The 26,341-nt window shown below is 46.3% G+C and overlaps 4 protein-coding genes and 2 non-coding genes across 8 annotated transcripts; all 6 read right to left on the minus strand.

Moving 5' to 3' along the window:
* Positions 1–153: 153 nt before the first annotated feature.
* On the minus strand, positions 154–3,361 carry opn9 (opsin 9). Its single transcript, XM_057046021.1, has 9 exons — positions 3,229–3,361; positions 2,934–3,056; positions 2,404–2,554; positions 2,154–2,293; positions 1,822–1,960; positions 1,607–1,721; positions 1,296–1,376; positions 712–1,228; positions 154–643 (listed from the first exon to the last, which is right to left on the minus strand). Exons 2-9 carry the CDS (start codon positions 3,031–3,033, stop codon positions 417–419), a joined length of 1,470 nt encoding a protein of 489 aa, XP_056902001.1. The 5' UTR covers positions 3,034–3,056; positions 3,229–3,361; the 3' UTR covers positions 154–416.
* Positions 3,362–3,924: 563 nt separating this feature from the next.
* Positions 3,925–7,644, minus strand: gapdh (glyceraldehyde-3-phosphate dehydrogenase). The gene is made up of 12 exons (XM_057046114.1): positions 7,492–7,644; positions 7,133–7,178; positions 5,786–5,885; positions 5,592–5,698; positions 5,438–5,528; positions 5,249–5,364; positions 5,073–5,154; positions 4,847–4,998; positions 4,673–4,751; positions 4,508–4,591; positions 4,340–4,437; positions 3,925–4,258 (listed from the first exon to the last, which is right to left on the minus strand). Exons 2-12 carry the CDS (start codon positions 7,153–7,155, stop codon positions 4,189–4,191), a joined length of 1,002 nt encoding a protein of 333 aa, XP_056902094.1. The 5' UTR covers positions 7,156–7,178; positions 7,492–7,644; the 3' UTR covers positions 3,925–4,188.
* A 1,904-nt stretch (positions 7,645–9,548) lies between these two features.
* On the minus strand, positions 9,549–11,061 carry nppcl (natriuretic peptide C-like). 2 transcript variants are annotated; one of them, XM_057046195.1, is made up of 3 exons: positions 10,861–11,061; positions 10,303–10,434; positions 9,549–10,149 (listed from the first exon to the last, which is right to left on the minus strand). In XM_057046195.1, exons 2-3 carry the CDS (start codon positions 10,399–10,401, stop codon positions 9,868–9,870), a joined length of 381 nt encoding a protein of 126 aa, XP_056902175.1. In that variant the 5' UTR covers positions 10,402–10,434; positions 10,861–11,061; the 3' UTR covers positions 9,549–9,867. The 2 variants fall into 2 exon arrangements, with proteins under 2 accessions (XP_056902175.1, XP_056902174.1); XM_057046194.1 differs by having other exon boundaries at positions 10,303–10,449; positions 10,860–11,061.
* A 1,111-nt stretch (positions 11,062–12,172) lies between these two features.
* ncapd2 (non-SMC condensin I complex, subunit D2) lies at positions 12,173–26,327 on the minus strand. Of its 2 annotated transcripts, none has more exons than XM_057045835.1 (32): positions 26,139–26,327; positions 25,618–25,737; positions 25,448–25,523; positions 25,300–25,358; positions 25,040–25,215; positions 24,527–24,672; positions 23,957–24,084; positions 23,673–23,796; positions 23,430–23,577; positions 22,548–22,745; positions 22,346–22,480; positions 22,176–22,263; positions 21,116–21,305; positions 20,895–21,013; positions 20,245–20,445; positions 19,987–20,161; positions 19,660–19,744; positions 18,828–18,964; positions 17,727–17,859; positions 17,460–17,535; positions 17,170–17,376; positions 16,909–17,069; positions 16,170–16,278; positions 15,954–16,077; positions 15,681–15,836; positions 14,210–14,387; positions 14,030–14,124; positions 13,869–13,949; positions 13,229–13,412; positions 12,989–13,157; positions 12,799–12,915; positions 12,173–12,427 (listed from the first exon to the last, which is right to left on the minus strand). In XM_057045835.1, exons 2-32 carry the CDS (start codon positions 25,733–25,735, stop codon positions 12,345–12,347), a joined length of 4,176 nt encoding a protein of 1,391 aa, XP_056901815.1. In that variant the 5' UTR covers positions 25,736–25,737; positions 26,139–26,327; the 3' UTR covers positions 12,173–12,344. The 2 variants fall into 2 exon arrangements, with proteins under 2 accessions (XP_056901815.1, XP_056901814.1); XM_057045834.1 differs by having other exon boundaries at positions 17,161–17,376.
* LOC130533268 (small nucleolar RNA U85) lies at positions 21,819–22,109 on the minus strand. Its single transcript, XR_008952525.1, has one exon. It is a non-coding gene; the product is annotated as a small nucleolar RNA U85 (small nucleolar RNA).
* LOC130533267 (small nucleolar RNA U85) lies at positions 22,945–23,233 on the minus strand. The gene has a single exon (XR_008952524.1). It is a non-coding gene; the product is annotated as a small nucleolar RNA U85 (small nucleolar RNA).
* Positions 26,328–26,341: the final 14 nt, after the last annotated feature.

Below are 26,341 nucleotides of genomic sequence, written 5' to 3' on the forward strand. Positions count from 1 at the left end.
CCCGTAACCGTGTGACTCGGGGAGCAGAAGCTCAGCCGGGGGGGGGGGGGGGGGGGGGGGGCACAGCAACATTTACAGATGCTGGATCAGGATCTATGACGGCGTAGATGTTGTGCGCCATGTCTGATTTCTACCATCAAGGATACAACTGTGTTGACAGCGAACAAATGAATTCATTTAATAAAGAAGGAAGATGCCAGGAACGTGAATAACAGCTAATTTAATACATGGTGGCACATTTAAAAGCCTTAGAGATAATTTTATTGCACATCAATGTCATTGGTCTCAGTGTTAAAATACTGCCTATCCACCTAATCTATCTATCTATCTATCTATCTATCTATCTATCTATCTATCTATCTATCTATCTATCTATCTATCTATCTATCTATCTATCTATCTATCTATCTATCTATCTATCTACAGTATCTGTCCTCGGCCTGTCTTTCCATGTTGTCTTGGGTGTCCACAGAGACGAGCTCCAGGGACTCAGGTCTCGTGGACATCGTATTGTCCCTGGTCTTGCAGAGCGACGTTTGGTTCTTCCGTTTCTCCGGATTTGTCCATTGTCCGTCCACAAAGACAGAAATGGTCGAGCTCCTTTTCCTACTCAGGCTCTGGGAGTGGGAGAGGGTAACGGATCCTGGAAGAGGGAGGGAGGAGACGTAAGTCTGGCTGGTCGGGGAAACGCCGATGCTTGATGTTCCTTACTTTGATTTGAGCTGCCGCTGCTCCGCTGTCCTCGCCTCCCACGCGACCTGTCCCGGCTGAACACCATGGCAAAGACATCATCCCTGAACTCTCTGCTCATCATCTGGTAGATGATGGGGTTGAACATGCAGTGGGATTTGGCAAGCATGGCCGGGATCAGCGTGACTACTGGAGGAAGAGAGGAAGTGGTCCAGGCGCTGCCGCTCATTGGGTCTGCTGCCCGGTCCAGAGGGGGACCGGAAACATCGCTGGGGCCGATGGATTTGTTGACCTGGCTCCACTTGTTCTCAGGGTTGTTGTAGATTTCTTCCACTGCGGTCCAGTTCAAGAGTGGAGGTACGTCCAGGATCTGCGTAGAGTTTGGAGAACCCAGAGCCCCACCAGCGAAGCCCTCCACCAGGCCCAGTAAAGGGCTTTTTGCTTCATGGTCATCACTGGAAATCATCGCAGACATCAGAGACACGGTGGCATAAGGCAACCAGGACAGGAAGAAGGTGCAGCACACCACAGCGGCCATCTGAAACCAACATGCGCCTTATTGCTCCTGCAACATGGACGTGGAGGGGAGACACGGGAGCGTTTACCTTTGCAAGTCTCAGATCTTTGCTGCGATGAATGACAGAGGAGGACGGCATAGATGCCAAAGTGTGACCGGACCTGTAGACCTGAGGGCACAAGGAAACAATTCTCAAACACTGACAGCCACCTCGGCGTGTTTAAACTACTGTATTAGTGTGTTGTTGTCGACTCCTAGAGAGGTCAGTGAAGTTCTTTCCTCGCTGTCGTTCTCAGTGTGTTCGCTAGAGGGAGCCAGAGGTGTATTTTGAAATTCCTCACGGAGGCTTTCAAAGAATCTTATCACTGAAATTTCTCCACTTCAGCGTCACGTCCTCACCGTCAGCAGGATGACCAGATATGAGGTGACAATGATGAGGGCGGGAAGTCCAAAACATAGAATCGAAATGAGGACGATGTAGAGTCTGTCTTTTAAGGAGGACTTCATTCTCCACCTTAAAATAACAAAAATGGGGGGGAACTGATTACCGCTCCTGTTCATCCCTGCTATGGTTGAGATGGGTGTCATAAACAATGCTGTGAAGCTGACGGTACCAGTTGATGGTGCAGCTGGTCCCATAAGGTTCTGGCCCATAAGTTCCAAATCCAAAAGCAGGTAGGAAGGCCCAGAAGAAAGTGTAAACCCAAACCAGCACAATGGACAAAGAAATATGTCGCTTCTCCACCCATTGACCTGTAAAGAAGTAAATAAAACTTTAGTGGTTTATTTGGTGGCAAAAATGAGCATTCCTGAGAAGTCTTGGCATTTAAATACACATTCAAATTGATCCAATGAGTAGATTTTCTGTTTACTTGCTGTGTAGGCTGAAATGTGACGCTATCAAACGAGCCCCTTGTGAGCTACACCAGGAGAAGGTGTCACTTGCCATATTTTAAGCTGCAGATCTTCAGGCAGCGTTCCACCGAGATGAGACAGGTGGTGAGGAGAGAGGCGATGCCGAAGACGAAGCCTTGGATGCCGTACCAACGGCACATCGTCTCTCCAAACACCCAGGCGTGGCACAGGCTGACAGAGGGAGACAGGGTTAACGGGTCGCTCAGAGGCTGCTCGTCCCAGTCCTGTGGACGGCGGCCTCGTCCTGACCTAGTGCCTGTGCGCGTGTTTGATTTTAATACCATGAAGTGATGAAGAACGGCACCCCCAGAAGACTGAAGCCTAAATCGCAGACAGCCAGGTTGATGGTCATGAGCTCTGGAGGTCTGAGCTTGTTTCTTTTCCTGCAGTAGACGAGCAGAACCATCCCGTTCCCCAGCGCTGATGTGGCCCCTGAAGGAAGAAGACATGCAGCATTGCAGCAACAACATTTTTGTTAGGATATAATCAATAATCCTTCCTTTTCCCCTTGAACGCTACATCCCGTTGAGGGTCACGGGGGAGGGCGCTGGGGCCGATCCACACCTGAGAAGGCAGGTCCACCCCTGGAAGCTCTTCGCAGGACCTTTCGTGAGCATTTTCAGGGATTAGTATCTTGCTCAAGGGTACCTCGGCAGCACTCTGAGGGTGTCCTTGCACCCCCAGTATGACCAAAACACCTTCCTTGTTTTTTTTTACCACCAAGGAGCTTGAACCAATAGAACAGCCGTATCGTGCTCAGGGATTATTAACATTATTATATATGATAAATAAAAGAGTCAGAAATGCCCACCAGTGAACATGAGGAATATAGCAGCAGCCACATCTACTGACGGGCTCAGCCGGGAGAGGAAGAGCGGATGGATGGACGGGGGGACGTTTTTCCCTGTCATGGATACACCGCACCTTCCAAAACCTGCCACCGACGTATAAAAGCAAAGAAAAGAAAAACATGCTTCAGAGATCAGATGAAAGCTTCTAAACCTCTGATGCTCCTGATGTGCGGATGTTCGAAGTCGGATCACCTCCAGCACCTAGAAAAATAGGCACATTTCTATTTTTTCTATTTGTCTTTCATTTCCACTCACCTGCCTCTCGACTCGTCAGCCCTCTCCTGTGACCTCTGACCTGTTGGTCCTACTTAAAGCCCCTTGTATTCTTTAAGCTGAACTCTGGGTTTCTGTTTGGGAGCGCATGGGATTATTTGCTATCGACAGTCTGTCACAAATGTGCAGCGAGAGCCCGACAGTGATGGGTGTCGGGGGGGGGGGGGGTAAACGTGGGCGTCACTAATTTATGTGTCCTTCACAGCCGTCGCTCAAATACAGACGTCACGCAGGTACACACACACACACACACACACACACCCTGCTTTGACAGCAGTATGGATCAAAGCACTGAAGAGACCTGGAAGAACCATGCACCTTTAAACAAGTTTGTAGTTTACTTTTAGACAAGTGAATCATTTTATTCCCTAAAGAATAGAGGCAAACGGTCCTGAACCCAGCTGACGTAAGCCTGAGTGACCCATCATAACAGCACCAGCAGCCACGCTACACTTAACTATCGAACTGGGATAAAAGGGTCAAGGCATTAAAAAGTAGCCACTCAATAAGCAGCAACGGCACAATCGATGCTTAATGGAACACACGGGGGTCATATTTCCTTTTATTGGTGCATTAGGCAGCGATGCGCCGGTTTAACGCTGGAGGTGGGTCAGAACCGTCACCGACTAGAACAGCTTTTCCAGCCACCATTCCGTGCGATGACAAAGACAAAGTCCCCAGTGTCACAAAAAGACTTTTATTTCATCACTTGACTGCAATACCTCAGTACTGTAGCCAGAAATGGAACCTTCACTCCCTCTCAGACAGGGAATACAAAAGGAATTGGTCAACAATTTAATCTTTTCCATTTGTTCTCCAGGGAAATTTCCCAATCAGGCACACAAGAGCTGGAATAACTGATGGAACCAGGCACAGTCGTGGAGTCAACATTTGTCTTAGAGATGTTCAGTGCTGATAAAGAGGATGCGTGATGTGGCCCGTTTACTCCTTGGCAGCCATGTGGGCCATCAGGTCACAGACACGGTTGCTGTAGCCAAACTCATTGTCGTACCTGGTGGGGAACAAAAAGAAAGTTGATTTAGAACACCAGTTACACAAACCAGAGGAAAAAAAACCCAAAACAAACACGTACCATGTGACCAGCTTGACGAAGTGGTCGTTGAGGGCGATGCCAGCACCAGCATCAAAGATGGAGGAGTGGGTGTCGCCGTTGAAGTCTGTGGACACAACCTGAGACAAACGGACGGGTCCATAAAACACTGGACTCTTAAATCTAGAGGATGTCAACAAATAAACATACCTGGTGCTCCGTGTATCCCAGGATGCCTTTCATTGGGCCCTCAGCTGCGGCCTTCACAACCTTCTTGATGTCGTCGTACTTGGCCTGCGGCAAAGGAAGTTCGAAGAGTTTGACAACGTCATCGTTTTAATCTCAGCGGGTCAGAACTTTGGAGACGTCACTCACAGGCTTCTCCAGGCGGACCGTCAGGTCAACCACGGACACGTTGGGGGTGGGAACACGGAAGGCCATGCCGGTCAGCTTGCTGTGGACAAACAAGTTTTCAGGAATAAACCAAATCGATATATTTATGCTGATATTTTTAAATTCAGCAACATGCGAGGGGATGTCTTGACGGACCCGTTGAGCTCGGGGATGACCTTGCCGACGGCCTTGGCGGCGCCGGTAGAGGCGGGGATGATGTTCTGGCTGGCACCACGGCCGTCTCTCCACAGCTTGCCTGAGGGACCGTCCACCGTCTTCTGAGTGGCAGTGATGGCGTGAACTGTGCTCTGGGAGGGAGAGGACAGGTTTGGTTAAAGGGGTTCTCCGCTAGCATCATCTTCAGGGGCCGTCCCATCCTCACCATCAGGCCCTCAATGATTCCGAAGTTGTCGTTGATGACCTTGGCCAGGGGAGCCAGGCAGTTGGTTGTGCAGGAAGCGTTGCTACGGAGCCAGAGTGGCAGCTTTAGTCACCCAGGAGTGCGTTTAGAAGGAAGTGTTCCATTATTGTGGGTTCGCCGCCCCCTCGGATCCTTACCTGACAACGGAAAGGGAATTGTCGTACTTCTCATGGTTGACGCCCATGACGAACATGGGGGCATCAGCACTGGGTGCAGAGATGATCACTCTCTTGGCACCACCCTTCAAGTGAGCCTGTGAGAAAACCGTTTTAACACACCGGCGGATGGCACCTAGGAGCAGTTTGGGTGTGGAGCGGAATACGTACGGAGGCCTTCTCGATGGTGGTGAACACACCAGTGGACTCAACCACATACTGGGCACCAGCCTCACCCCATTTAATGTTAGCGGGGTCCCTCCTGAAAGCAGAGAGGACAGAGTGGGTGGGTGGGTTTAAAACGCCTCATGTTAAGTTAACTCACTCGTGGAAAACGGTGATGGCATGTCCATCGACGACCAGCTTGCCGCCCTCGGCCTTCACCTCACCCTTGAAGCGGCCGTGGGTGGAGTCATACTTGAACATGTAGACCTAAAGATTTAAAATAATGCAAATTCACCATGTTGGCAGGGTAAAGAAAGACGGATTCCAGACAAAGGGTCAAGTCTTGTTACCAACCATGTACTCCAGGTCAATGAAGGGGTCATTGATGGCCACAATTTCCACCTTCTTGGAGGTGAAAGCAGCACGAGTCACCAGACGGCCGATACGGCCGAATCTGGAAAATACAAAAAAAAAACAAAACAACGTTTGGCCTGTAGATGGTGACGCAACACTGCAAGTCAGGGACCGACCCCCCCCTTCCCCACACGGTTGAGTCTCAGGGTCGTTGAGGAGACGATTCAGGGCGTTCTAAAGTGCAAAAGTCAAAGTGTAAAACTTTATTTTCAGCTGCGCCTCAGCCTTTGCATTTCCCTTTGGGAAACCCGAAACCACATCCAAACAAAGGGCAAGGTTCAGGAGGAGGGGCAGGGGGGTGTGTACTCACACACACTCCTCTCCGAGGGCTAAAGTCGAGCTCCAGCGCCGTGTCCTAATCCTGGTGACGCACGGCAACATTTGCTTAAGCAGCAGAGTTACTTTTTAACCACGGGTCTGAACTCCCGACGCGCTTCCCAGCGAGACGGGACGAAAACAGGTCAGATAACGAGACTTTAGCATCCCGACCGAAGGGAACGGCTTCGTCTCGGATCAGGAAGTGGCTCAAATGGCCCCCACGTTGAAGCCATTTTTATCAGAGGGATAAAGTTCAGCACAGGGAGGCCAAATGTCTGCAGCCAGACTTCAGAGACTCCTCATCTGCTCTGTAGAGCTGCTCGACTCCCTCCCTCTGCAGACGACACAGGTGCTTTTGGTGTTTCGAGCTTGGCATATTAGCGTGGAGACACCAGACAGAGCGTCAGCCTCATTTTCGCCGTCGCTGGCATTGCGCCGGTTTATTTGCAGCATGTTGCGTCACTGGTGCACAGGTCACATCGTTAAGGCCTCAGCTGCAATGTGGACCTGAAACATTCTGCAGCATTATCGTTTAATTTAATGCAGTTTTCTCAATCTGGAATTCGGGATGGAAGCTTTTGTGCAAATGGAAACAGATTAGATGTCCTTTAATATGAAATGTAACAGGATACAGAGGAGCATTGCAGAGTTAATCCAGAGATGTGAAGTGCATCCAGTAAAGACCACTGTAGCCTGCGCCCACATCTCAATGCCTTCGCCATCAGTTTAAAGTAAAGAAAGCAGCTGGTCACGTGGCCTCATATTTGATCTAAATGCCAACTGATGTCTCCTTTGTTTCGTATTCTTGTGCATTTTCTGGCTGTCAACGAGATGTTGCCGTTTGTGCGAACCAGAAACTAAATTAAAGCCAAAGTAAATGGCTTAAATATAACGAGTGCACGCACGCTGCAGCGCCCTCTGCCGGAGCGGCGGCCAGTGAGCAGCTGGGTGGATAAAAGGAGCTCTTACCCGTTGATGCCAACTTTGACCATTTTGCCTGGGTTGCAATAGTCCTCTGAAAGCAAAGAGAGAAGCAATTAATCGAACACGCCTCAAATATGCACTTTAACTTGAGTTTTCAAAACCTTCCCTTTGGGTAGCCAAAAATATAAACACCGAAAAATTGGTTGTCAGATTAAAAAAAATAAATTAAAAAAATAATATCATCACACCTGGAACTCATTCCTTACACCGAAAGACAATAGTGAACTTATTCTTCCTCCCATCCCAATTAAGCCTGCACATTGTCTGCAGGTGAGCTGAGTTTTCTCAGCGGTGCAGCTGTTGATGCTCCCGGTAAAGTTCGTCCTCTCAGGAAAGTTACTTACCGTTTGTGAGACTGCCTCAGTGTGTCTTGCGACTCCGGGTGTGAGTGGGGAAGAGCAAACTTGTGTTGGGGTTTATATGATTAACGAGGGCGATCGACCACGCCCCCTGCACAGGCCCCTCCCCCTCGGAATGCCAAGGTCGTTAGTTTGCAGGAGACGTTCAGCTCTCTACTACAAATCTAAAGCTTAACTCCTAATTAATTGATCACAAAAGTGTTTTTTTACTTTGATCAAACCTGTTTCCATGATTCTGAGAAGTTTATAAAAATTGTTCCTGCTCCCACATGGTGGACTGAAGAGAAAGGGGACCCTGAAAACAGGGACCTCTGACCTTTGCAGCACACACAGACACTGGGGGCAAAGCGGGGATCAAATCTCTGTCTTAGTGACGCTGACATTTACTGTCCAAAGACCATGACCCTTCACTTTCAAACTCCGCAGCCACAGGCTCCCACTGCCTCCCGCTATCTCATAAGTCAAAAGTTGAGACTTGGTTACTCAACGTGCACACACGGCCAACACGCATGTGCAAAAGAGGCACACTCAGCTGGAACTCTGTCGCGCGAAAGAAGAACAATTCCATCTAAATATAAAGAGGGCAACGCCCCCGGAAGAGACAACAGACAGCTGCGGCTGCGTGAGGTCCCGCCACTGAAATCGAACCTGTGGAATGTGTCTTGTTACCACAGCAACCCAGGACGGCACAAAACACAAGACATTTCCCAATTGGCAGCTTTTCTGTGGCTTTTTCCACCTCAGTCACATCAAACACAATTGCACACGAGCGTGTTATGGCCGCCGTCCAGCAGCATAGCTGGAGGAGCAGCGCTGGGCTCTGCTCTGCAACGTTAAGGTCAAAGAGGGGACGTAAAGGTCAGGCTAACTTTAGACACCGGCTGCTTCCTTCATACTTGCTTCACACTTGTTCTCTCCCTACTGTAAATGGTGGAATCACATCTTCTTTCTATTTAAAAATAAAGCATTTTTGCACACATGTAGTCAGAAAATCTAAAATTTAAATGGGGTTTAAAACCTGCAACTCGAATGTCATGATGTGCCCATAGCAAGACTCTAGAAGATGATCTTGATTTGTCTGATTCAAGCTGTATCGTAGTGGTCAGAGAGTGTTGGAACATCAATTAGTGCTCAGACTAAACGGGAATTTAACTGCACGTCCACTCGGTGCCCTGAATCCAGAACTCTCTGCAGACGGTGTGGCTGCAGCTGAGACAGGGTGGAGGGAAACTGCCATCTAGTGCTGCGTTTGGGAGCTTCAGTATTACCATCAGAGCCCGACCCAGCAGCTCCGGCCTGGTCAAGACACCCAGAGGAGGGAAGCGAGCGGCTCCTGATCAACTCCAGCTCCTGATGGAAACACCTCAACATTCAGTGGCTGAATAACGACGGAGGAGCAAATGATTCTTTCCCTCATTTACCCTGATAAAAACAGCACAGTCCTATTTATCCAATACACCATTCACACATGCACGTGTGAGCAGGTTAATAAATCTGTGTTACCTTATTGATGAGAAGATTAAACCAAGATGGAGGCGCTGGAATTCCGTGGTCCCGGTTTAATCACAACCCGCGCGTCGAGGTCAAAAGGGCCCATTGAAGGCAGCACCAGGGTGTCGATCACCAGAGGTGTGAATAAAAAGGTGCAAATGTCTCTGCAGCTGTCGACGACTCGACCACTTAACCTGGAATTTTCTGCCTGTGCCCACGTCTCCTGGGAGGAGAGGGGAGGTTCCAGAGAGAAAACCTGCTATTCCGTGGAGTCTGAGGCCACCCGGCAGGGCTGCCATGATCATCACCCTCCCACGTCGCCACTTCCCAACAGGTTCCACCTCAACTGAACCTTCTGCACAAATGCTTCACGTTTATTCAGAATTACAAAGGAACGATGCTGACAAAGAGGTGAAGATCCCGTTTCCACTCATCGTTGAGGCGGGAAGAAATCTGCCTTTCTCCAAGTTTCAGCAGGAAAATTTCAGTCAGCTGCTTTTTGAGCTCATTTTTTAATAGGAAGAAAAAGGTAAATTATGGAAGAGCAGGTGAAATGTTAAATATGTTTATTCATGCAAATCATAAAACAACACAGAACCCATCATTTCAGCGTCCTATCGCGAACGGTCGTCTGGACTTTTACGCCACGGATACACGGACGGCGGCAGAAGCACGAGGAGCCAGATGAGGAGAAACCCCGTCTGAGGGTGAACGCCGACCACCTGACGGGAACAAAGCTCGCTAACATTCAGCTCAACGGTTACGGATGAAGCCACAGGTGAAATGAGGTCACATGATCAAAGCTGCAGGTTCACAGATGCAACACTTTTTACCCCTTTTAAGACTCAACCAACAGTCCGGGGGGGGTCTCTAACAGCCCAGTCCACTCATGGACCCGATGCGGTCCAGTTTCAGCCCGAAGCATCCTCGGTTCCACCCCCTCCTGGACCGGTCCGGCTCGGCTCGCTTCTGATTTGCCAGAGCCCCCCTTAGCAGGCGCAGCCAGGGGGTGTCCACCTCGGCCCATTTGGGGTACTCGTCCGCTTTGGAAGAGGACAGGTTGGACTGGTCCTCCGGGTGGCTGTTCAGCATGTTCTCCAGGTCGTCCAGGGTCAAAAGGTCATTGTAGCTTTCCAGAAACTGCTCCATAAACTGCAGCAGAATGGGGGGAAACAAATTAATTACATTTTCAGGGAGTGTACGAAGAATAATTCAATCACGGATACATTTCATTACTCTCTCCTCTGATTCCTTCCTGCTCTCCCTCCCAGCAATCTCCCCTTTTCTACCCCCCCCCCGACGTACCTGGGCAGCATCAGAAGGCTGCTGAAGAGCGCGAGCGTCCGTGATCTCCATGGGAGTCAGCAGGAGCAGAGCGGCACAGAGCAGCGCGGGACACAGCATGGCAGCAGAGGGCGGCAGGAGGAAACACCAGGACTGAAGATGCAGAATCGTGATGCACAAACGGGTGGTTTCAGTGGCCAAAGGGGCTTTAAACATACCTGACAAATTGGTTTATTCTTATATTTAATGTGGAAACATGATATCAATATCACACTGATTTATTTGGGTATAAAAATTTAGAATATTCAGTTTTCTCTCACTGTGCTGCAACGTTTCTGCTAGTTAATAGTTTAGTCACATTTTAAAAATGCTAAAATGCTAATTTATGGAAACGGTTTCACAGCCAAGTTTGCGGTTTGGTTTCTAAGAAAATAGTCCAAAACCCCCAAAACAATAAACAGACACTTGGTGACCAACGGATTCGGCTCTACCCCTCTAACGCTTCCTTCATGTGATCGCTTCTCTGAAGAAGAATTGAGAGGAATCGGCGCAGGAAGAGGAAAAGCAGAGTTTGCTCACCTGTTGTTGGTCTTCTGTCGGAGCTCGGAGCTGTTCTGCTCCCGCGGACTCTTCCTCCCCGTCCTCGTCTCCCTCACTTGTTGGCACCTGCTGGGAGCATCACTATCTCACTGGCTGACTCCTCCCCCTCTGCCTGCGATGAAACTGAAAGGATGTTCTTCCTCTGGCGTCTTGGCAGGAGCCGACCGTCGGGGCATCGGCGTGGACGCGGCGGCGGTTACGTACAGATGCCCCCGCCCACCCCAACTCTGCCTCCTCTTCATCTTTTCTTTGGAGTGATGTCATAGCCTTGAAGAGAGCAGCTGCCATTGCCAAGGTGACCGTGTGGATTGTGGTACACAGCAAGGTCAGAGGTCAACCCCGACCTCCCGCATCCCCTTTAACAGGCAACCAAAGAACGTGGAAAGGTTTACAGCAGCGCTTCTAGGTGATTTCTAGTGTGATCCAATCTGTCCCTGCGCAGCCCGGCCTCCGACTCTCCCTTTGTCTCCGTTGTGTCCCAGCGTGAACTGACCTCTCGGCTCAGCTGGATAAGTTACAGTCTGTCAGCACCATCTGCTCCCTGTACCCCCCGCTGCCAAATTACAACACTCGCCGGAGCCGGACGCTCCAGCACACCTCAAACTTCAGCAGCCTCTGATTATTTCAAGTAAATAAAGCCCAACAGCATCGCGCCACACCCCCCCCTGTGAAAAAGGAACCCAGATTGGCATGTAAATAATTGTAAATGGTTCGGAAAAAGGTCCGTGACAGGAGGCGAGCCCGCCTCACTCCACCGTGAGGACTGCGAGCGCAGTGTTGTTGGCGAGTCTTTACATAACATATCAATCAGAGATGCGCCCCTCTCATCTCAGCCGAGAGGACAACGTGTGGGAGAGGGCGTAGGCAAGAGATGAGCCATGTGGGGGGGGGGAGTGGGGGGGTTACGCTGCCGTGCGTGAGATGTCAGCGAAGGGAGAGGAGCGGTAGGCGAGCGGGAGTAGGAGGAAGATGGGAGGGAGGCAGCGCATCCAGACCTACAAAAGAGATTGATTACAGGGGAACGGGGGCGGCCAAGTGTTCGGCAACAGATGTGTCAGACAACAGATGTGTCAGACGGAGGGAGGAAGAAAAGAGGATTGTAAATAAAGAGCCGTGCTGACCACAGCGAAATCTGGGATGAGAGAAAAGAGAAGCCCGAGGAGGACCAGGAGGAGCCGCGGGACTGTCGGAGCCAGCTGTGGCGGGCGTGAAACACCGCGCTCCTTCGGTGCCAGACGCCAGTTTCCCTCCATCGGTGACGCAACGGCAAAGAGCAACAGAGACGCAGCTGTGACCTGAACCGGGTTTATTAAAGTCGTGGTGATTCTGTCATTAGATGCACAGGCAACTAGTTCGGTCACAACATCATTGAAAAAGAAAATATACAAAGGTTAGAATTAAGTAAAAATTATTTAAAAAAAACAAGATATATATATAAAAAAAAGAGCAGAAAACGGGACAGACTAATTTCTGAGACGAGCTCGGCGGGATGAGCGGCTGATGGGTGTGGTCACTTTGGGGGTCTCGCTGTCCGCCATCACGGCATCTGTAAAAAAGAAGAGCCATAAATTCCGAATAGGTTGAGACATTTTCCTGGTGCGACAGGTGATCAGTGTAGACACGCTGGAGTCTGATTGGTCAACCAGGAATCGTCACCTTGGACGTTACAGCTGCACCGTTGAGGCTCAGTTGAATATAAATTAGCTTTGATAAATATCTGCACCATCCCTCACTGACGTAACAGTGAATCTATAGAGGAGTGTTTATGTAGCCGAAGCTCCCGTGTTACTGCTCATATAGTGGATAAACAATTTAGTTCAGTTGTTTTTCAAAATTCTTATTATGCGACAGAAAAATGGATCCCTGTGGTAATGACCAGGAAAGGATAATTAGCGGCTGCAGTGCTGCACCACTCACCCTCCTCATCCTCCTCTTCGTCGCTGCTGAAGGTGATGACGGGTTTCTTGGGCTTGCGAGATCTTTGAGGCGTCACAAAACTGTCCTCATGACTGGAAACAGAGGGCTGTGCTGCTCCTGCGAGAGGGAGGGAAGTGATTTAATTCACCAAAATTCCTTTTCCTGATCATGTTGAGAGCGAGATCCCGACCTCTCTTTGTCCGTGCACGACCTCTGCTGGGCAGGGGCGTGTGCACGACCGTCTTCTCAGACGCGCCTCCTCGTTTCTGGCTCTCCTCGTCCATCTCAGGACTCTCTACGTTCTCCAGACCTCGCGTGTGAACTGCAGTCAGACGCTTCTCAAATTCCTCTACCTGAGCCTGAATGGACCAAAGTGGATCAGGACATAAAACCCCAACGAAGGAACGAGACACGGGGGCGTGTGCAGCACCTTAAACTGGGGTTTGGCTCCACGGCGAAGCTTGACCATGATAGAAAGCAGAGGCTGATAGACTCCGAGCTCGGTCAGCTTGTCGCTGTAACATTCCCAGCATTCCTGCAGCTTCTTAAAACCACGCTCACACATGGAGAGGAGAGACAGCGACGTGGCCAAGTCGCACCACTGACGCTCCGTCCTGTGCAGACGGAGTTGGAACACAACCTTAGGAATTAGAGTCTAAACGTGATTAGGAACTATGTGAAAGGCATAAAAATCCAAGATACTCCACATAAAAGCTCGTCGCTTATTAATATTATTTTGCTTTGCCATTTAAGCCAAATCGGATTTTCCAGGACTCTCGTGTACCTAAATTGACTTTGCCGTTGTTTAATTTAGAATGTCCTTCCTTAGAGTATGACTGAAGCAGGACTGACGGGCCAACAGCACCCTGCTCCGTCCAACCCTTCCACTCTCATACACGTTGGTTTCCATGACAAAACAGGCGCAGAACATGTGAAAGCTCTGCCGAGTCCAATCGTTAAACACCGGCTGATAATCAAACGGTGTGTCTGAAGCCGTTTATTGTGGCCAAACCAACAGATCAGAACGGGGGGTGTGTGTAAATCAGAAATAAAGGGGGAGATATTCTCACTTGGCAGTTCTGAAGCGCTGACACAGTTTCTCCACCAGAGACTCCGTTTGTCTTTCCTTGGTGATGTACGAGAACAGCTGTCTGAAACGCAAACCCCCGCTGGGTCAGATTAGACCCTCCACATGAGCCCCCCCCCCGACAAAAACCAAGATGCGACTGACTTCATGACTGTATTGAAATCCTCGGTGGTCATGCCTCTCGCTGGGTCAGACAAGCGGCTGATTATGTCTGGGAGTAGGTTGTAGATGGCGTTGTCCTGTTGGCAACATCAAAGAAAAGGATGAAAGACCTTTACAGTGATTCTGACGGTATGAGGCCTCCCAGGACGCTCATATGGTTACCTTGGTTGCCAGCTCGTTGAAGAAGTTCAGGGCCAGGCTGGTGATGTGAGGCTCTGGGTCAATTAGCAGCACAGCCACCTCGCTGACATGACCTTTGACCTTGAGCACATCCTTAAGGACCAGCTGGGTGAGAACTGTGACAGCCGTCTGCCTCACAGATGGCACCTCATCACTCAGCCTAGAGCAGTAAATAAGGTAAAATGACCGTTTTTACACCATTCTCCCACCTTTAAAATGAACATCAACTATTTTTCAAACCTAAATCACAATAACAGAATTTTTAGGACTCCTTCTGATAAATACTTGTAAAATATGATGAGACACTCCTGTCTGACTATATTATGTCTTATAAGCCAACACTGGAACAGAACCTTTGTCGTTGGACATTTGCTTTAACCTGAGTTACAGAGAATAACGCTGCAGGCACGACAACCTGATGGCATCACCACAACTGTTTAGACTTAAACTCACCCAAAAACCACACAAGAAAAGAAACTCATTAACCATTTCTCATTTATAGCAGAGAGCAGGATTCCTGGAGCAGATCAAACACTTCCACATGCCAATGCAGGGGCTTATGGCGGCAATGAACGAGGTAATTAATTCTTAATGCTCTTATCAGGAGGCACCACGGCAACAGCCTTGAGAAATGTGTAGGTGCTGTGTGGGAGACAATTAGGGAGCACTATGAAATACTTATCAGGTAGGAAACACTAAAAGGGCAGTGGTCTGAAACACATTAATATAAAACCTATCAACCTTCATTGAGCCACAATTAAAACCCTTTTTAAACCAGGAAACAACTTCAAAGAAAACACTAAAGCATAAATAGAGGAGAACCAGGAATCATTTAATGTTTAAAATGAAAGAACGCCCACCAGCTCAACCAGAGCAGTTCCAGAACCTTTGACTTGACCCAAAATTATTCCTTTCTGCTCACTCAAATGGACTGTATGATTACAACTCACACTAGTCGTTGGTAGGGTTCACGATCGGCCGCACACAGACAATTATGCTGTTCAGACCTTCAAGTGCCTGAGTTGGTTCACTATGAAAAGGTTTTCCACCGGCTCGTCCCCGTTTCTGTCGTAAACAGTCGGGTCACGATACGAGAGGTCACCCATATCTCCCAGAGTTACTTATTTCTCCATTAAAGTCACAGCAGTAGGAGGCAACTTTTCCCATCATTTGGATCAGTGGAGCGTTTCCACTGCAACACTTCAGTGGTTAAGAGCTACAACACTCAAATGTGGTGGCGGACGTGTGATGACAGCTCAGCTGTACCAGCAACATCCCATATTACACACTCGCTCAGCTGAACCACAAGGCGGAGGTTGTGAGTCATAACTAATTTAATCTATATCAGCTAAAATGATGATAAAGTGTTGTTAGTCATAACTAATTTAATCTATATCAGCTAAAATGATGATGAAGTGAAGAGCACGGGCACATAATGACACTGTAGCACAACCTGGCATAAAGATTCTGTGTCCAGGGCTCCAAAATATTTGGAAAACGAACTATGAGGTCTCCCAGGGCTATGATGGCGTTCGCTCTGACCACAGGAAGAGCGGAGCGCTCCAGCACGGTAAACAAGAGACGGATGTTCTCTTCACACGCAGCTGGGCTGAAGCAAAAAAAGCAAGACAGGAAGAACACCAACGTTAAAAATAAATAACACGAGGTTTTATTTGATTAATAGAGACATTTTTAATTAACATGGAAACAGGTAATGTTGTGTCACCTTATCATCATATACTGAGAGAGGGCCAGACAGGCCGCCGTGGTGAGCTGCGGGTGGGAATAACGTCCCGGAGAGCTGCAGACTTTCACCAGCAGAGGAAGGAACGCACACAACAGGTTCTCCTCTGAGCGAAGAGCAGGATGGGGAGGTTCGTTTAATCATTTATATGACAGTTTGTGAATAGTGGGCCGTAAATGAAGAGATTTGTTTTCATACCGGCCAATAATTCGGTTTCACAGATCTTCCTGATCAGTTCGGCCTCGGTATCTTCAGCAGATGCACCAATCAAACCCAGATCTTCCTCCATGGCACTTTCATTAGCTGCCTATATGTAAAACATTTAAGCCTTTATAAAATGGAATCAAACAGGAAATTAATCTGCAGTTAATTCAGAAATGGAACTGCATCCAAGCTAAGACTCATCATGTTTTTTTAGATACTATCCAAAATGTGAGACCTTATTTACATTATTTAAGCATTTAAAAGATGGAATTGACTTCTTTGTCTTGGAAGAAATACTTAGAATGAAATGAAAAATAGTTTGGAATATTATATAATTCCTGTAATACTAATTTATTAAACATTAGTAATAACAATATATTCGGAATAACTATTTTTAACCATTACTTCATTCTTAAATAGTCAGTAATGGGAAAAATACATAGTTACTTTTCAATAAATCTGTGTTATGACCCAAGCCAGATATTGCAATAATCTTCACTTTGAGTGAGTAACATTCACTTATTAACTTACATGATACGAGATCATTGACAGTTATTTACAAAATTAAATTGGCCAATTAATTCCTAGAATTTATATGATTTTCTTCGCAGCTCGTGTTGGTAAATCTGAGGTTTGTGATGAATATTCGGACTTGCAGTTGTGTCATGATGCCCTTGCTGCAGGTGTGCAACACCAACATGAACATCCAGGCAGATTTGTGCCGTCTCATTACCTTAGCTTTGCCAGACGGGCCCTTTTCCTTCTCCTCCCTTTCTTCCGTTTCTCCTCGCCGCCTCCGCAGTTCCGTGCTCACACTGCGCTCAAGGTGAGACACCTGCCAGAAAGCCACGCTGCCACACAGAGCCAACAACTGGGCCAGACACACGCAGTTCACTGTGGGGGTGAAACACAGGGGAGCATGCATCATTTCTCAGCATCCTCTTAATCATGCATGTGTCAAAGGTGAAGACGCACTGGGACACACCTTGTTCACCTTGCTCACTGGATTCCTGAGACACTTCTTGATTTGGTCCGGCGTCCTGGTTGGGTTCACTGCTTTCTGCAATCTGATCGAGCAGGAGACGAGTGCTGCGTTGGAGCAGTCGAGAGCACAGCTGGTCAGGAGATTCAGCCAGAAAATAGATGAGACGGACCGCCTGTTCCATGAAGCTCTGCCAGTAAGGGTCTTCCATCACTACACCTGGAGCACACACGCCAACAGAGCCGGTTAAACCAACCGGCGAAGGCCCGAAGTAATCATTGACGCCCAACATCTGCATGTACCTTCAGCAACAGCCTGTGTGAGGCAGGTGAAGAGCTGGTGGTCTTGGGGCAGTCGAAACGGCACGGTTTTTGATTGCTGGTAGAAAAATAAAATTAGATGTCATCATTCATATATAGCAGAAGAGGGTGTTTGTTCGTGTCCCTTGCATTAACATATATAAGTCATCACATCTAAAATGTAAATGAGAGATAGTTAAAGTAATTCAGCGTGAACTAGAACCACTGTGAAGTTCTGACCACGGAGGCAGCTGGTTGTTCACAGCTCACCCTGATATGGTCCGTGATGCTGCAGATGGTGAAGGCCGTGTCTCTGGCCAGGAGAAAATCTTCCGTCACTTTTTCTCCCAGAGCCACCGAACAAAGCGTGTCCAAATTACTTAGAACCACCTCCCTCTCTGCCCTGTTTGACACAGACATTTTCACAGAAGCAGAAAAAGCATCTCTCCAATTCCCAAATGATCTTGTGATTATGCAAACTGAAGCAACAACATCTATGCCCTCCATCACCTTAGCTGCTGTGTGCTGGCCTTGCCAGTGTTCGGATGCTGCCCAGATAATGTGCGTAGGTGGATGGGTGAGGAGAATCATAGGATTTAATAGGTTATGAATGCTGCTGGCTGGATGAAGAGAGGCAGTGGTGTGGGTGGACTGCAGATAGTCTCTTTACTCTCTCACTCTACCCTACAGCAGTGCCAGTACAGCAGTCTTTGAGGTAGATTGAGGGCGAATGCTAAAAAAATATATAGGTTTGAAATGCATTGGAAGGGAGCCTGGTTATATGGTCGTGACTGTGGCTTCAATGAAGAGCTTAGGCTGAGCATGTTTTCCTGCCAGTGTCAGGATCCTCTAAATAACAATACTAGACCAGAATGTTCAAGAACTGCTCCAGTGTTTCACTCTTTGCTCTAGTTACAGCTACTGCGAGGCAAAACACCAGTCTTTTGATATACACCATGATATTTTCCCTGTACCTGACTTAACTACATACAAAGACAAAAATTTTGATACCAAAAAGTAATTGGCGTTGCCTCTTCTATAAAAAAAAAAAAAAAAAAAAAAAAAATAAGTAAATAAATTCTCTTATAGCTTTCCACCTGCCACATAGTTGGCCCTTTGAATAGCATGGCTAGATCCTAAGAAGCAATGAACTTTTATGTACCAGAGTAAATTCAAAAACTGCCCGGTAACATTGCAAATCCAAACAGCAAAAAGGCAATTACGCAACAGCTTATTTTTCTCCACAGTTAAAAATGTAAGCCAGGCAGCCATTTTGCCGAGCAGCACTAATGAAGAAACTTACCAGTGAGCCAAAGACAATAAAAGCCTAATTTAAGTTTTTAATAAGTTCTTTTGTGCGGCGTTTCTTACCGCGCTGCCATTCCCAGCAGTAACACTGCGGCTCGCCTGTTAAGGCCAGAGGTTTCTCGTTTGCCAGTAAATCTCTCCCACAAGACCTGCACTACAGTAGACTGGAGACTGCTGCCGCTGCCAAAGAACTCCTGCACCTGCAGACAACACACCAGCAACATGATGGATATCACACCTGCTTTGTGATTTCAACCAGGCGGTCTTGTCCTCACTCACTGTGACTTACATCCATACTATAGAACAGTAATGCAAGGTTATGTAACATAGTAGGTGGCTTTATGCTGCGTTCAATTTGTACTCTGAAGTTGGAATTTCCAGGTTGGACGTTTCATCCGGTAGGATTTACTACTTAAAAAGTCAGAGATTCCTCACTACCCCTGAGTTGGCTTTCAAAAATGGCTGCCCTTATAAACAGAGCACCCGCCCAACCATAATTGTTGTAAACAATGAAATACAGAGAAAGAATAGGCTACGTTCTGTCGTCCACCATGTTTGAAAGTTGCAGAGGGGCTGCATGTTGGTCCAGAAGTTGTTGATAGGCTAAATAATTGCTTTTATGGAGGTCGCCGTCTTGTTTTTAGACATTTCCCAGGTCCGACTTCCGAGATAAATGGAACACAGCAATTTAATAGAAGACCCTGGCTTTGATCTTTCAATGATCAAAGGTCAAAGTCTCTTCGGAATCAGGAACATCACTATGAATAAGCTCTTTCTTGGCCTGTTGTCAATATTTCCTGGAAAATTCACTAAGGACTGATTAAAGATATGAAATATTAAAAAAAAAAAAAAAAAGCAAAATGAAAATAATTTAAGTGGAACAACATTTACTCACTATCTCCTCAAGACACTGGATTGTTCCCAAAGATGCGTCCACCATCAGCTCAGACAGACTGTCCACAAGAGTCTGGGCCTTCGTCCTAATAAATGATGACACATCTCCTTAAACCACAAATCTCTCGTAAGATTTACGTTGGCTCACAGATTGGTGTGGCTGCCATTTTCAAGATACTCTATGTGTCATGAATGTTAAATGGCGATATGAGGTAGGCAGCTAAACATTAGTGTATCATTTAAAAAGCCTTCACACTAATATAACAGCTCAGGAGCCTGTCAATAACAGCACAGAACAGGCTAAAATCTGGAGGTAGGTTTTACAGACCTCACAGTGTCGCCCTGGGGGTTAAGATACAGCCGTCTGTAGGCTTGAACCACAGCATCTTTAATGGCTGCATCGGTCGACCAGACCAAAGGCAACATCTTCCGAACTCCACTGACCGAGTTGGCAACACTGAACTCGCGTACTGTCACACAAAACTGCACAGCCTCCTGGACAACTGGAATCAAAGATTTTAAGAGAAAATGTGAGAATATCAAAGAAAAACATTAGACCCAGAAGTGGGTGAACTCCCTGTTGTACCTGAAGTGGTTTTCCAGTATAACATGGAATTAATGACAGAGATGGCTCTTTCCACTTGCAAAGCAAATGTCTCTGTGTCTTTCAGGTACTGAACCAACATCTCCTGCTTCTTCAGCTCCCCTTCCTCTCCCTCCTTTTCTCCCTCTTTCTGGAGAGTTGATGGTAAGGTCTGGCTGACCTCAGAAGTGTCCTCATCAGAGCCTGAAATCAGAGAGGATAGGGATGCCAAAAAACAGGGGAAACTGCAAAGAAGTCTGTTTTTTCCAATGTAACTGAGTGTTTAGGGCTACACATAATTTTAAAAAATATATATACATTATATACATAGTGTGTGTGTGACATATTAATCACGTGGTGTTATCTTGGTGAAAGTTCTATCATACTCTTTTCATAGCTGTAAATCAAATGAGAAAGTAGAACCAATTTAATTTCTAGTGCTTTTACAATATACACAATATATGCTCTTGCTAAATATTAGATTATTTAGTTTAACATTTTCTACCAAAATAAATTGACAGCATATACTCTAACAATCAAGAGGACACATAAAAGGAATTTTAATGTATCCAATTTTCCTTCCATTAAGAGTTCTTTAGGAGGTACCAGTAGTGAGGTAGAAATGCACCAGACGGAATGTTTAATGGCTTCACCTTTAAATATCAGCCCCAGTACATTCATTAAAGTCTCGGGTGTCAGAGTGGACAGGGGAGCAAACATCTCAGATTCAGGGAAGCAGGCGTGGGCTCTTATAGAAAGACGAACCGCACTCCTATACAGAAAGACAAGGAAAAAATAAATCCACAAATCTATTTTTGTCTACTTAGCAGTATAGGAAAAAGCATTCTGCAGGTTTTGACAGTACTGGCATCACCTGTATTTGTTGACACGGAGGTACTGGGCAATTTTCACTGCAGTCGCTCTGTCATTTCCTTCCTCCATATTGTTCTCGTCCTCCCTCTCCTCCTCCTCCGTTTCAGTTGCCGGCTCCAGTTCTGCAGCGACAGTGATGAGCAGCTCGGGCTCCATGGCAGCCCACAGCTCAGATGCTTTAATCACAGCCACTGCCAAGAAGGAACGTATGGAAATAAAGGTCAAATCCAATCAGCATGGCTTCCAGACAGTCCTACAAAGAGAACTGCAAAGAAACAACAGATAAGAAAAATGAGGGAGAGATCAATCACGCTATGGGAGAGCATGAGAGCCACCCGTGAGGGGAAAAGGGAGTCAGCAGATCGTTGTGAAAAAAGTCCTAATGTTGAGAAATAAGTCAGAACACACCATTGAAAAAGGGAAATAAAATAGGGAAAATAAAGTCAACCCTGTGAGACTGTAACAGTGCAGTTGACTAACTCTAAAAAATGTTGTGCTGGCAGATAAATGAACTGGAGAAACTATACTTGGGTCTCTGCTTTAGTAAGACATTGTTTGCAATGTCAATGATGTGAGACAAAAGTACATTCATACATTTAATTAAGATCCAGGTTTGTCGCATCTAATATGGCTGAAATTTGTTCCTGGATGTCCACGTTCTCAGTATTACAGACAAGGCTTGCTGGGTTTCATTTTCTCTGTTTGACCCTCAGATTACCAAAGAAGCAAATCATTGCAGACTGAAGTATAAAGAGCTGGGTGAACTTCGTAGCTTTTGCACTGTCCATACGACCACTCTGTTGGCTTCGGTACCCTGATTAGTCCACTATAACTTTAGGGGATTAATTTGGGTGTGAGCCAAATGACTGTAGACAGGCCCTTACAGCAGAGCAGGAATCCTCCCCTACACTACCAAGATTACCTGTCAGTAAAAACCAGAAGAACCCAAACTCCAATCCAGAAAGCTCTTATTCGCCTTGGTCTCATCATTGGGCAAGATGTAAAACTAAAAATATAATAATGGAGTTTATTTGGTAAAAGGTGGTTATGTGCTTCTTTACCTGGCGCCTTCCCCTCCAGTTTCTCTTTCATCTCTTTGAGTTTAGTGGTCTCTTTCTCCAGAGGTTTCTTCACATCTGCGCTGCTTAACTAAAAGAAGCAGATTACAGTCAGACTCTAAACCAAACATCCAAACGTCTACAGTAAATCTAAATATGTTGATTTTAGTTACTTTGCAGCTGTATGGATTGTGTGCAATGAAGGCAGCCAAGAGCAGGATGGCATTTTTCACTGCATTTATGGATTTGTCCATCAGTCTACCCACAGCGAGGTCCATGACCTCACTGTACCTACACAAGGGCAAGGCCTGAGACAACAGTTAGTGTCCAAAACTAGCATAAACCAGTTACAATCAGTCAGGTTCCTTTGCATACTTTGCTGTTCACGATGCGTGTGAAGACCTGCAGCACACGAGCCCTGACGTGGGAGTGTGTGTCGTGCAGATGCTCCTGCAGTGTGTCAAAGAAGCGGTCACGGTCGGCTTTACCAGAATCGTCCAGCCCGTCACCACAGAGAACACGTACAAGGATCTCACCCAGCACTTCACACACTGCAACTCGCATTGTGTGGCTCTGGAAGATTGGAGAATAGGATAAGATAGCAATGCCGTTCCAGCAAAAGGGACTGTGTTTCTGAATCAGAATCTCTGTATGCTGAAATAGAATTCCTGAGGGAAAGTAAATAACGCTAAACAATTGCATGTATACATTAGCAAGACTTTAGGTAAATGTGGTAATACAACAGTCTTTGTTCATGAGTGTTACTTCAATCTGCCTTCAGATTACCAAAGAGAGAATTCATTGCCCACTGAACAACAAAGAGCTGAGTGAACTCCTAGCCTTACACACACACACGCACACACACACTGTCAGCCTCAACCCAGCAATTATTCGGCTGCGACTGTAGAAGAATAATTTGGGTGAGCCAGGTCACTGTGGGCAGGCCCTTACAGCAGAACAGGAATTCTCCCCTGCACTGCCAAGATTACCTGCCAGTCAAGGCTAGAAGTACCCAACTCTCAATCAGTAAGCTCCTATTCGCCTTGGTCTCATCATTAGACAAATGAAGACTTCACTAATGAAAGATCTATACTTTCATGTCAGTGTGACATTAAAAAATAAAAATCCTGATGGTGTTGTCCTTTCTGAAATGTGATCCACCCGTCTAGCCTTGTACATAGATCGGATTTTCTCGGAGTTGTCATGTAATTTGGACACAAGTAATTTTAGAATTGTCATGTTTCGAGTGTGCTGTACCTCTCCTTCCAGATGTGTGATGAGTACACTGATGTAGGGCATGATTAATTCAGGAACCAGAGCACCAAGCTCTGAAAGGAACGACGCAAAAGCTTTGACACCCGACCCTTCTCTCGCAAGCTCCTCACTTGATTTCTGACCAATTTCTCTGAAAAGATAAAAAGGGAGGCAACAGAAATTTGATTTTGTTTCCCATCAGACTAACAAAAGATCTTATTTTACCCATACATTATAGGGACTAACCTTATTATTTCTCCTATGATAGCCCTGACACCATATTCTGTGCTCCACACAGAAACTGCCTGAGCAAACACAGAAGACAACTGCTCAAAGTGTTGCAGCAACTGGATCACCTTGACACTCGCACCTGTAAACATGAAAGGGAATATTAGAAAATATACCCAAGATATGCTCAATTTTACATAGGAAGGAGGTTCTCCAACGATATAAAAACGTAGACTATTGAAACTATCCTCCTTCAGTTGTAATTCTTGCTCACAGGCCTGGGCTGTGACTGAGAGACTGACCCAGAAGGTGGCTGTACTTCTTAATTAGCACGCCCAGCAGGTGGATTATGCAGTCTCTGGTGGGTTTGCTCTTGACATGGCTGATTGTTGGATTCTCAAGTAGTTTATAGCAACAGCAGGTCACACAGCTACAAGAAGAAAGGAGCAGAACGAAACATTTAAAAAGGGTTAATATTGAGTCAGAAATGCAGGATGAATTTTTTTTGCCATTATACACCTACAAATACACTATCACGTACTCACTAATTATGCATACAAAGTTGTTGCATTTCTTTCGCCAAGCTACATTTAAATGTGCAGTGCCGATGTAAATCAAAACTATTCGCTATTAACTATGAGACCCAAACCTTTCCTCTAAGAACAGCTAAACCAGTGTGGGTGTATTTACAATGGATTAAAAAATAAACTAATTTAACACACTTCAAAATAAATATAAGCCTATTATGTTTATCCATGGAAACGCAAAGAAGTGTATTTCGTTCTAAAGAAAGCATTCATGTTATCAATGGCACACAGAGCTGGATGAGAAATTACAGAAACAGGACCAATACAGTCCCATATTCACGTTACCTGATAAATTCTTCCTCCACCAAGGACAGGTTCCAGAGGGAACGGATATCGAGCTGCAGGAGCTGAATGAGAGCCTGCAACACCCTTTCTCTCTCTGAATCCCACTGCAGTAGTCCTTCACCACCTGCTTTTCCCTTTTTACCACCCTAAGAATGCAGAAAGGAAAGAAATAAATTAGGAGGACAAAAGGGTTTAAAATTAGTTTTAATGATCATCTCGAGGAAAACACACATACATCCCAGGCTCTCAGGGGGACAAAAGGCCCATCCCTACAAAACCACCATTGTCAGCTTATACACATTCATACAGTCTGAATCTTATTGTATAAGGTGTCATTTTAACCGCAGATTATCAGTTTGGGACACAACTCCAAACTACCATGATTATCCATCAAGCAGCAGGCAAGAGACCACAATCTGTAGGTTAACATGGCCCACAGACCTTGGCATCAGCAAGCACTAGAAACGAACCACCAATGATATAAATATTAATTACTGTCTGTTAAAAATGTACCTTTCCAGGTGCTGTGATAATATTCTGTCTGTATGATTCACTCTCCAGGGTCTCTGTCAGCTTGCAGAGCAGATAAACACTCATTTTAACTGCATTAAGCTGGTCTTTGCGTTCTGCAGCCGAGGTGGAGGTGGAGAGGAGCAATGGTGGCAGGGAAGCAGCCAGGCCACTGACCACTGCAAGAGAAGAAAATCCAGATCTTGTGCCCTGGTGTAACATAAATCTGAGGCATTTTAAACAGACAATGACGAACTACTGACCTTGGACAAGCAATTCTAGAGCGTCTTCTTTCACACCAGGTTCCACTGAATTACTGTGCCTTGAAAGCAAAAACAGTTTTGCACATGTTGCTCCTCACGGCTACTAATAAAGAACAAAGAAAGCGAACTTAATTAAATCGAAACTTACTGTAGGACACTGTAGCCTGTGTCGAAGTGCTCCAGAATGCACAGAGGCCCCTGACTCCTCCACGCCATCCTCAACTCTGCCAGGACAGATACAGTCGTTAATATGCTCAATTCTACATTTAATAAAGTCACTGACCAACAACAGCCCCGTTGCTTAAATGTAATGCTTACTACTTAGAGATGATGGCAGATGTTTCGGGGGCACTACATCTTGAACAACGTACTGGTTGATTCCTCCAGTCTTCACCAGATCACCCACAGAGATGGGAACAAAAAAGTCCCAAGACATCACTGTGTCGAAAAGAAAGATTTTGTTTTTTCATTTCAACACGTTGGAATGTTTTATCTATAGCCAACGTGGAATTGTAGCAGGTTTCGCTAATTACAGTTTCACGTAGCTGTACTATCAAATAACGTAACGCTGCTTTTGTTTCCCACGTTTATTCCAACTACGCTGGAAACTTAAAGGACTCTAAACAACGTTTAACTTCATCTAGTTTAGATGTAGTTATTTATTACAATACAAATTATTACATGAGTTTGTTTGTGTATTCAGCTAATCAAATTGCGCATTTTTTTTGATTTAGCAACATTAGCACAACCGTGCCGAGCAAGTATCCTTCGAACTTGTAAACGGTTTAGTCAAGGTTATGTTAAAAAAAGTTTTCTAATGATTAATAAATCAAACTTACCGGATGAGTATGTAGTTCTCTGGGCCACAACTCAACCTCCGACCAAACAACAAGTATTCTGCTCAATAGACCGTGTGCAGAACGTTTGAATCCACTTTTAAATTCGTTCCGACATCGCGCCAACCGTCTCTGACGTCATTTTCATGCGCCACTGGAACAAATATGTTCTTCACAGCACCCCCACCTACCGCACAAATTAAGAA

This window comes from Takifugu flavidus, chromosome 10 (assembly GCF_003711565.1).
Source record: "Takifugu flavidus isolate HTHZ2018 chromosome 10, ASM371156v2, whole genome shotgun sequence".
NCBI lineage: Eukaryota > Metazoa > Chordata > Actinopteri > Tetraodontiformes > Tetraodontidae > Takifugu > Takifugu flavidus.

Bases quoted from the DNA above. Each gene is read 5' to 3' on its own strand.
- opn9 (XM_057046021.1), bottom strand. From the start codon at position 3,033: ATGACAGGGAAAAACGTCCCCCCGTCCATCCATCCGCTCTTCCTCTCC. The intron at 2,294-2,403 runs GTATTAAAATCA...TCCCTCTGTCAG, and splicing joins CCGTTCTTCATCACTTCATG to CCTGTGCCACGCCTGGGTGT. The intron at 1,722-1,821 runs GTACCGTCAGCT...TGTTATTTTAAG, and splicing joins ACCAGCTGCACCATCAACTG to GTGGAGAATGAAGTCCTCCT.
- gapdh (XM_057046114.1), bottom strand. From the start codon at position 7,155: ATGGTCAAAGTTGGCATCAACGG. The intron at 5,886-7,132 runs GTAAGAGCTCCT...TGTATTTTCCAG, and splicing joins GTCAAAGTTGGCATCAACGG to ATTCGGCCGTATCGGCCGTC. The intron at 4,438-4,507 runs GTATGTTTATTT...CGTTTGTCTCAG, and splicing joins TGGGATACACGGAGCACCAG to GTTGTGTCCACAGACTTCAA.
- nppcl (XM_057046195.1), bottom strand. From the start codon at position 10,401: ATGCTGTGTCCCGCGCTGCTCTGTGCCGCTCTGCTCCTGCTGACTCCC. The intron at 10,150-10,302 runs GTACGTCGGGGG...ATTCTGCTGCAG, and splicing joins AGCCTTCTGATGCTGCCCAG to TTTATGGAGCAGTTTCTGGA.
- ncapd2 (XM_057045834.1), bottom strand. From the start codon at position 25,735: ATGTCTTGGGACTTTTTTGTTCCCATCTCTGTGGGTGATCTGGTGAAG. The intron at 22,746-23,429 runs GTACAGCACACT...CCAATCTTCCAG, and splicing joins TCACACATCTGGAAGGAGAG to AGCCACACAATGCGAGTTGC. The intron at 20,162-20,244 runs GTACAACAGGGA...CTTTGATTCCAG, and splicing joins ATACTGGAAAACCACTTCAG to TTGTCCAGGAGGCTGTGCAG.